General features: G+C 39.2%; 1 protein-coding gene across 1 annotated transcript in view; it reads left to right on the top strand.

Moving 5' to 3' along the window:
* Nucleotides 1-7,725: 7,725 nt before the first annotated feature.
* Nucleotides 7,726-10,454, top strand: part of LOC104618741 (sodium- and chloride-dependent GABA transporter 3) — a gene marked incomplete at its 5' end in the record, with an annotated part of 21,166 nt that continues 18,437 nt past the window's right edge. The window contains one exon of the mRNA XM_010284417.1: nt 7,726-7,829. Within this exon, the coding sequence (XP_010282719.1) occupies nt 7,726-7,829 (104 nt within the window). The remainder of the gene's footprint in view (nt 7,830-10,454) is intronic.

Here is a 10,454-nt window from a genome sequence, read left to right as displayed (position 1 = left end):
ATGTGCTTTAGAAGCCAACTTGAAAATGATAAACCTTGCGGTCTAGTACAGGTAGAGATGTTCTGTAGTTGATGTGAATTTTTGACATTTTCTGCACACTCCCCCCATATCGTGAGAGACACTGGCATATGAACATTAAACCTGTCATGATGTGACTTAAACTCTAGGAATGCTCCTATTTAAGTCTATTTGGCAACAGGTTGTTTTATTCAGGTATTTTTACTGTTTCAAAAATCTGCAACTATTCTATGCCTTTACCTTGAAATTTCATTTATTATATCCTGACAGCAAAAGCTTCCTTTTAAAATTCTTATTTGAAACCACAGGCAAACTGCTTTTTAAAATACAAACACTGCTGAGATTCATCAAAAAGTAATGAATAATTTAAATTAAAAGAAAACTCTAAATTGATTGCTCATTCTCTGATAACAAAATGGGAAATAAATGACTATCAACATTTGGAACATCATGTTTTAAAGAATGAGTGCAGCATTTAACTGGCCTATGAGATCTATGAGATCTCCCATATTCTCAGACAGAGTGCTTCATTATCGAATTGCCATTAACCACTCTGTAGTTAAGGATGCTTTGAGCTTTGCAGCTGAAGTGCGTGTTCAATCTCACTGTTACAAATGAAAAAAAAAAAAGGTGCATATTTATGAAACTACACTCCTGGGATGCATATTTCAGCCAGTACTTAGACATCAATGTGAAATTAATTCCCTTGATTTTGATAGAAATACTCAAGGAAGCAAACTCAAGTGTGTGGGTACAAATATTAGCAGCCCTTCCATGTTTATAATTTCTAACAGATCTGTTAACTGTAACTACGGGAACAGCCATGGAAAGACAGACAAATATATATGTTTTGTTTAATGGAAGAATCCTCACAGTGCTTGATTATTCTTCTAGTGATTCTATGATTCAATGTAAATTCCCTTGATTTTGATAGAAATACTCAAGGAAGCAACCTCAAGTGTGTGGGTACAAATATTAGCAGCCCTTCCATGTTTATAATTTCTAACAGATCTGTTAACTGTAACTACGGGAACAGCCATGGAAAGACAGACAAATATATATGTTTTGTTTAATGGAAGAATGCTCACAGTGCTTGATTATTCTTCTAGTGATCTATGGAGAAACATGGAAGTTGCAGTTCTTTTAGATCAGACATTACATTGAAAACTCTAAACTGTCTCCTGATCCAAAGTATTACAGCGATTTGGTACCATTACTTTGGATCAGGAGACAGTTTAGAGTTTTCAATGTAATGTCTGATCTAAAAGAACTGCAACTTCCATGGAGAAACATGGTACCATTCAGAAATCTGTGAAATATAATTTAGAAGATGGCAAAAAGAGAAAGGGTGATGTGTGTGTTTCTTTACATACACAAATCTCTCTGAAACTGGAATACCCAGGCACCTGGAGCCTACGTGTCGGTCCAGACACTAAGAACCCACAGCTACTACCTCAACATCCTAGTTGACTGTGTGAGTTCAGAGAGCAGTACCGCCGCAAGGAAATCGTGACAACTCTCCTGCGACAGCTCAGCTACAGCTCCTAGGTCTGAGCCAGCTGTAATGACATCGACAGTACTGGCTTCCTGTTCGGTACAAAGCCTTACTCCACAGCAGCTTATTCCTGCTACTCTTCTTTGTCAGTAATTAGGCATGTACTTCATCGTCTAGACACCGCCTTTAGAGTGTTTCTGGTTCTTTTGGTGTAAATTCTATCATATCTTTCAGGCCCATGTATGGTCTTTCCTACTTCATGCCACAGTGACAACAGCACCAGTGTTACACAGTTATTTTCATCTGTTGACTTAGAGAAAAAAAAAAATCACCTTGTAATCATAGTAGACCTGTGAATCGACAGTTAGAAGGCTGCTGTCACCATGTGCAGGGTGCTTGTGAGGATGTGCAGCTACACACGCAACTGAGTGTAGAGACAGACACCTGAACAAGGAGTAAGAATAGGAAGTGGTTGAGGTGATTTAGAGCTGCACTGGGCCATTTCTAAAAAAACATACTCTCTTTTGTTTTCTTTTCCCATTTTTACCATTATTTGAGCAGACTGGAAAATTAAACCATAAACTGGTGTTTATTCCAAGAGCTAGTCTACCCAGCCCACAAACTTGATCCTCACAGGCAGAGGCAATGTAGGCTGACCAAGTCCTGTCTTCCCCCAGGGCCCAGGGGTGAGGTGCCTGGCTGTGGATTTGAACATACAACCTGCCACAAACAGAACTGCCAAGTACCACGTTTTTGACAACCTCCTCCCACTTCTGCTCAAAATGTCCTCAACATGCATTGTAGGCACCTTGCATTTTGCCTCTAGACTAACACGCAGAGACATGCACAAGGAGACAGAATAGTGAAATTTCATTACTAGCTTCCTAGCTGAGGTGTAAAATGAGGCTTTTCGGGTGCCAACATAACACGTTTTTTAACAACTACATGTCTTTTAGGAGGATCAGACTGAAAAGAATGACTTAATTTTCCCACGTTCCCCAGACATGAAACGATTTTACAACTTCTGAGTTACATTTGGTTGTTTGTTGACTCTCAAAGCTTGTGGAGGTGCCAGTTAAATTCAGTTTGTCCTGGGAGATGTTTCCTGCAGTCACAGGAGGATTCCATAATAGCTGTGTAGTAGTGTGTGCTGTGCTAACACAAGAGCAGTAAAGAACTTCTGGAAGGAGGAATGGCTTAAGTGGTGAACAGTATTATCCCAATTATTTGATACGTGGAAACGATAGGGACTAAAAGTGGCAAGGGCTCCCTCCTGAGAGAGGCTGCTGCAGGAATCCCCATAGATCCTGATCTCTGAGGTTTCCCTATCCCAGCACAGTATGCCTGTGCAGACTTTTTTGGGAAGATGCGAATTCACATGACATGCTCTGAAGTAGTTCGGAGCTTGCTGTGCCTCACTGTGACTCTGCTGAATGCAAATGTAACTGTGTGTGTTACGGGAGGCTGCCACAATATATACTGCACATTTCTTGTAAGGCAGCAGTAAGTACTGAGACAGGCCAGCAGTGAAACTATACATGGAGGTATTGTCTGCCCAGCTGTCTGAATTGTGTATTTACATTTTCTGTAATTCTGTACTGTATCTATCCAGAGAGGATGGAAAGTAAAGGGAAGGTACAGAGTTAGAGGAAGACCTGGAATCTAATAATAGTCCTTCAGATGGGCAATGCTCATTTTTATTCCATGTTTTATGGAAATAATAAACGTCAACATATAACAGGTTTTCCCCAAGGTGTCTCCTTCATTCAGCTACAGCATCAACTAAGATCATTTCAGGACAGTTATGCAATATTTTGCTTTATCCTTTTCACTCATTCCTTGGCCCTGTAAATATTCTGCATATCGTTCAGACCTCGATCATCACAAAAAATAGCTCAGCCTTTCAAAGTGACTTATTTCTGCACTGCCCATATGCTTCATAAACCTCAGTTATTTTGTTTTCAATATATGGCATGACCCCATCTTACTGATGTAAAGAGATATATAGTCAGACTAAAATAAGGGGCTGTCAGTCATTTTGGGATTTTCAGTTTGAAGTCGGTAGACCTGGCTTTTTATACTGTATTTTTTTCAGTTATTCCATACGTGGCTTTCATTCACCTTGGTTGCAACAGTGAATGCTTAGTAATTTTGTACTTCACTTCAGAACCCATTAAATGAGGACTACCCAGTTAATGAACTGAGAAAGGGTTGGTTTAAGTGATTTATGGACATAACGTCACATAGAAACTTTATAGCAGAGACATGAAAAGAATCTAATTCTCCAGAGCATTATTCTGTTGTCTTCACTGCTGCACATCCCTCTTCCTTCTTTGTCCTTCTTCATTCATTACATGCGCTCCAATCATGGCAACAAAAGAGGCAAGGGATCCTCCAGACAACAGGATCCTCTGTTGGACTAGATTCATCTCCCTCGGCAGAAAGATGAATAGTCATGTAAATGAAGATTGTCCCCTGGGCCTACGCACAAGGCAGCCAAATTAAGATTGCCCAGGGAGACTTAACATCTGGGTATTGCTGGCTTTTGAGAGCTGGACTTCGCAAAAGAGCGCTTTCCATTTTTAGTAAAAAGTGTTCTTGTTTATTCTGTTTTGTGGAATTGTGTTTGTACCAACGTAAGTTAGTTATCAGCAGGACACAGCAGAGACCACTGCCTGCGAGCTAATGGTGTGAATCAGGAAAGCTGTAAAGTGAAGCGTGGGAAAGCCTCACAATGGGGATCAGGGTGCAGACAGCACTGCTGTTCCCCTTCCCACTCGGCAAGCGGAGAGACTCACAATCTCTCGCTGCCATGCCTCATTTCTACTTGGAGAAAGCAGGCAGTGCCATAGGTCTGAGGCTTGTTTACTTTGCCTTCTCCCTTTGGGAACAGAGCTTGGTCGCATGGGCTCATTGAACAGTCCCTTCTTCCTAGCCAGCAAGCAGTATTTCTGTACAGGAGTCGCAGCAAGAGCTGTGCTGCCCTATTCTGAGCTGGCGTTTGCATTCCTCTAGTTTGCCCATACTGTCGCTAACGTAGCGCTGGGCCTAGCATGTCTAGAAGATTCCTGTAATCTGGGTGCAAATATGTAAACACAGTGGATATAAGGTTCTGTCCTATGGCATTTGGATTTTTTTAGTATTAGGTATAATAAACAATGGTTTTGTGCTTTCATTTTAATCTTGTTTTGGCATGGAAACATTTTTAACATGAGATAAAAAAGTAAGAGGAAACACTTAGTTCCATCTTTTAAAATAGGGGCTAATAGAAGACTATAAAACATTTTCAATCCCCAAATTTATGAATGCATACTGCTGAATTGACTTCATTATCACTAACCAAAGGATTTTCAAGGTACAAAGTTTATAAAGCATGAGCAGGATGTTCTCTAGTACAGGTCCTTTTCTTTGGAATTTACTCATACCAGAAATGCATCCAGACCCATCTCGTTTCAGAAGAAACATACTCTTGTCCCAGCCTTTCACCACCTGCTGGCTCCAGAACCCTTGGTTTGCGGCTTACTGGCAGTTTTTTCTTTGTCTCTGTCCCATAGAATTTCAGTGCTCTGCAGAATCGTGCTACATTCATCCCATGTATTTGAAAAATGTTACAACTTCTAGTCTAAGTCAGACATTGCAAATTCATCACTCAGAAATAATTTATAATGCTTTTGTTGCCACGAGCCAGATGGATGACACCTGGATTTGTGAGTGCTCTCTACAAGCGCCCATCTGTACTCACCGGAAGTTTTAATGAGAACAACTTCCCCTGAGGTACAGTTTATGAATGACTAAGACTGGGTGTGATTTAGACTAATAAACAATTTGTGTACCTCAACAAATTCTCCAACCACAAATGAGTACTGCAGTCTGATGCTAAATGTCAAATGGTCACTAGCTGTTTGGGCAAGAACATGAGGAACTGATCTGTAATATCAACTGCATGGCTTTAAAATGTTGACAGGTCCAGGCTTGTGACAAAATACAACAGACTTACTCCATCTCACATGTTTTTTCCAGCTACCAAAAATCTACCTGCAGTTTATAAATTTATTTCCCTATTTGCCTCTTCTACATTTGTAGATGTTTCTGCCATTTCAGAAACCTGAAAGTGAAATATTAATGGTCATCACAGTTTAAATGTCACTGAGCGTAGAGCCCGAAAGCACCTACACTGACTCTATTATTCCATTCAGTAAATCAAATTACTTCTTCCTTCCTGTTTCAACATGAGCCGTAAGCTCTGATGGAATTTCTAGATTGATGTCATATAGCGCAACAACCAAGGGGCTCTTCAATCTGATTCAACTTTTGTAGAATTTTGAACATTTACTTACAGAACATATTTCTCTCGAAGTATTTGCCACTTTTTATGTTGAATCACTGTCAGATGTCATGGTCTTTAGAGGAGACTTGTTTTCTTTGAAGGAAATAATATCATTTATGGCCAGAATTTTATCTGTTTTTCTAGGTAGGTACACAGGACTTCCAGAAGGGTGTGCTCTCTGCTCCTTTTCTCAAGCAGCTCTGGAAGCTCTCACTTCAGAGAGAGTACAATTCTTCTTTGCCCCCCTTTCCACTAGGACTTGCTGTCCGAGGAATAATCAGAGTTCTGCGGAGCTGGCGTATGCCAACAGGAAAGGCTGTGGCTCATCTAAGTGCTGTACAACGCACTGCAACAATACGGTGTGCGAAGCTGAAATGGAAGGAAACAGCAGATTCTGCATGTGCTGATCCAGTTTCCTAGCTTTTGTTTATGCTTAAGAAGACCGTGAATTTTCAGTTGACCTATGCGACTTGCAGCTTTTTGGGAGCTTCCGCTCTTGTTAAAAAGCCTGTCTGTCAAAAGGGCTTGCTTTGTGCAGTTTTTTCCTTACCAAGTAGTGAAACTTTGAGATGTAACCAGCTGTATCTTATTCAGCATGACAGCAATGAAATCATTTAAGCCACTGATGCAAATCAAATGTGATCTTAATGTTATTCCTGAAAAGAAACACTCTCAACAACTCCAGAGACCAAGGTCTCACTTGATCACGTGTAAGACAAATACATTCCCTTCATGCATTTATGAGTATTTGATTACTATTATTAGCATATATAGCAGTATTAGTCATGAAATCATTACCTGCATGACCTCTTTCCTGTCTCAAACTTAGAGCAGCTAATGGCTACATAGCTATTGCCTCTGGTTATCAGTCAGTGTTTTGTTACTTCTCTGAAAAGCACTTTGGTTGCTCTGCTTTAAAAAAAACCACCTTACAGAGCTCATTTATCCCAGCAAAGCAGGAGTCAGAATTTACTGGATTGGAAATAACAGCGCGGCTGTGTAGATGTGGGCTCTTCACATTGCCCTCATGGCAAAATCAGGACTTAAAGAGTATATTCACCTCCAGTAAGAACACACCTAGAATCTAGTTGAATGAAATAAACTGTTTGTTGGAGTATTTTTAAAGTTAAAAAATTGCAGGTTATATTAATGTTCTGAGATTGCTGTGAGGAGAATAATCTCACTGTGTCAGCTCATGCTTCCGTTTTTTTCTCTTTTCTCTGATTTAGAATTTAGTGTTTGCATCACTTTAGGATATAAATGTTAGCATAATGATATTATAAAGCTACTTACTCATTCAGCTCTACAGAACTTTTATTCATTAATTGTACAGTGACCAGAACAACCATGTCCTCATGCGTAATTGGGGCCATTAGCTATTGCTAAAAAAAAAAACTTTCCCTGGATAAGTCGTCTTTTATCTTTCCCCAGCTTAATTTGTATATTATCTATGAATGGCATATTTTGTCTTCAAAGGATTTTTTCACACTAAATTTTTAAATTTAAATAAATAATTATCAAATGAGAATGAGATAAATGCAGGTGATTCTATTTAGGTTGCAATTACTAACACCTTATAGTGTTAACAAAGCCATTAAAGAATTTATACTGGGTGAGGTTCTTCTCCAGAAATCCTCTCTCTCTTTCTACTTAGATTCGGCTGAACCTGTAAAGACCAGCTGAGTTACTCCTTGTTTATACCACTGGGAAGGAGAGGGGCATTTAACTCACAGCATTTTTTTTTTAAGCTTGTGACTCATAAAAGGTTTGCCAGACACTATTACCCTGTACAGTTGCCTCTGCAAATTTGCAGTCAATATATACATAAAGGTGATTCCTTCTGGACCTTTTTTAACCATAACCACTCCATTTTTTTTGTCTTCAGGTGTGGGTGGATGCCGGTACACAGATATTTTTCTCTTACGCGATCTGCTTGGGGTGCTTGACAGCCCTGGGAAGTTACAACAACTATAATAATAACTGCTACAGGTAATATCTTCCACGCTTTATTTTTACATTTAGTTTCCGTAATGGAAGTGTCCACATACTTAGCTTCGCTCACAAGTACTTCCCTTTCCCTTCTTGCATGAGTAATCATAAGCACGTGCACATATTTTACAAAAACAGATCTATAGTGTTATAATTGTTTCAGAGGAACTCTTTTTCCAAAATTTGGTGTTTTCATCCCTTTTGATCATATCCAACTGTTGCATAGCCACCAGTCACTCAGTACACACAATCGCATGTATAATATACAGAATTTCAGAAATGTATACCTGCACGTGTGTGCGCTATTTGATTGTATAATGTATATCTGCTTTAAAAAAGAACCCTACAAATAATTGTTATTAAAACTCTCCTGAGTTTGGTCTATGCTCTGAATGTCACTTTTCCCTATAGTTTGCTAGTAGAGATGGATAGCATTTCATTGCTTATCTTTATAGGAATCAGTAAGGAAATTGCTAATGAATTCAGTAGGTTTTAATCTTTCCTGAATCAATGTCAAAAGGATATGACTGGCACAAAATCCTCATTCCAGTTTACTGGCATGGGCACTACTATATGAGCACTACTATGATCTTCTGGCATCGGTATTTATTGAATTAGTTTTCCTACTATTCAGCAGCCTCTAATGCAAAACAGTAAATGACAGTTTGATTGTACCGACTCCATTATGATCTCCAACCAGAAAATTAAAATTTAATTTTTCTATAAAGGAACTGATACAGTCAAAAAGCAAAAGCAAAAGAACCCTAAACACACCACCTCCAATTTAATTTCTAAATTACAGTTCTAATTACTATTAAATTAATTTCAATTTTAATTTCTAAATTACTGCAATTTAAATTCTAAATTACAGTTTTACTTGGAGAGTTTGGGAGATGGTTTTAGGAGATGCCTTCTCCTTTCAAGGTCTTAGCAACAATTTGCTTTTCTGTCAGAGAAACACCAAACAGTAGGACCCTCCAGACAGAGAAGGAATTGGGAGACTGGAAACCAGAAAGACATGAATGTATCCACCAGCTGAATGTCTGCGAAGCTATCCCGCGGCAGTTAAGGGTGCTTTGCCATCTAAACATGCAGTGTAACTTAGCAGCAACATAAGTTACTCTTCGCTTGGCTACGACAGCCAAAATTCTGAATGTTTTGCTGCATAAAGTAGCTTAAGTCCCCTACAGTCTTCAGTGCTGATTGACATTATTTTCAGAGGAATGATAAAGATGCCTCAACAGAGGGTAATGAATGCCCCTATAGAACTGGTAATGAAAGTTTCCCCTAATTAGCATAAGTCATGCTTTAGCAAAGACATGACTCCTTTTCTCTATTATTTAATTTTATTTTTGTTTCTTTCAGACGCATCCCCTCTAGAAACTATTCTGTCACTGCCTCAAGGGCTGCAGTAATCTTTTTACTACGGTTTTGTAACTCATTACACATCACATTGATGTGTGATCAGAGAGCTTATGTAATTTCCCTTCTTTTCCTCTGACCCTAGCAGCATAGCTTGTAAAAAACATCAGCTGCTCTCTTTTTAAAGCTCCTGAGCAAGATGCTGCACCAGAACACTTTTTACTGAATTCAAGCTTCACAATTCCTCTAACAAAATGTTTTCACAAATTACCTGAATAGGACTGATTTTATCATGTCCCAAAGTATGATTCTTAAGAAATCTGAGGAAAGGGGCAGGAAGCTGCAGAAAGCAGCTGAGTTAAACAGGGCTGTTAACAGAGCAAGACAATACAAAGCAGCTCTGCAGTGGAAAGCAGAATTAAATTTGTATTCTAACTAGTACTTAAAAACCCTAAAATCAAGCTATGGATTTGCCTCTTGCAATACCCACAGTGTATGGTCTGCTTGTAACATCTACTTCCACTCTTTTTGCACTCTGTTTTAATAATTTTTTTTTTCCAAAGAGAAAGTAGCAGTGGAAAATAATGACATGAGGTATTTTAGTGGGAAATGGGAAAATCGAAACTGCACGTGGGATTTTCTTATTAGCAACTTGATCTAATTCATTAACACTGCAAATGAGTTGCAAACAGGTCACTTCACATCTTTGAATAGGAAATGAATTTTTATTGTCCTTACCTATCTTGCATTGTAATACATGAATACAGATCCTCCCTGGCTTTACAACTGCTTATATCAAAAGTGACTCATGAAAAGATGAAAGTAATGGCAGTACCATCAGCAGGCAATGCTTTCCCCATATAAATAAAAGAAAGGTGTACTGATGTTTCCTCTAATTTTTAGCAAGCCAAGAGCTCCTAATCCATTCAGACCTTCCTAAGGGATGGATTAACTTCAGACAACCTCGGTAGACAGAAGAGGAAACTGTTTTTGTTTGCTTCATGCTTTCTCTGCTTCATGCGCTCTGTATTTGCAGAACGGATCCAGCTCCCCGCTGTGGGGAACACCACTTGGTTTCACAGCACCACTCCTTTGTACTGGGGGCTGCACCTCAGCGGGGCAATTTTTATGTATGAGCCCCATGTACAAATCAGGGCTTAGCTGCCATGTTGCTGCTGTGGTGCAGAAGATAAATGAGTGATTTCACACGCTGTCAACACATGGACAAAACTTTTAAGAAATGAAGATGTGTCCTTCATCAAA

The sequence above is a fragment of the Phaethon lepturus genome, unplaced genomic scaffold, assembly GCF_000687285.1.
Source record: "Phaethon lepturus isolate BGI_N335 unplaced genomic scaffold, ASM68728v1 scaffold2683, whole genome shotgun sequence".
NCBI lineage: Eukaryota > Metazoa > Chordata > Aves > Phaethontiformes > Phaethontidae > Phaethon > Phaethon lepturus.
Note: the sequence above shows the minus strand (reverse complement) of the source record. Positions and strands in the feature narration are given on the sequence as shown.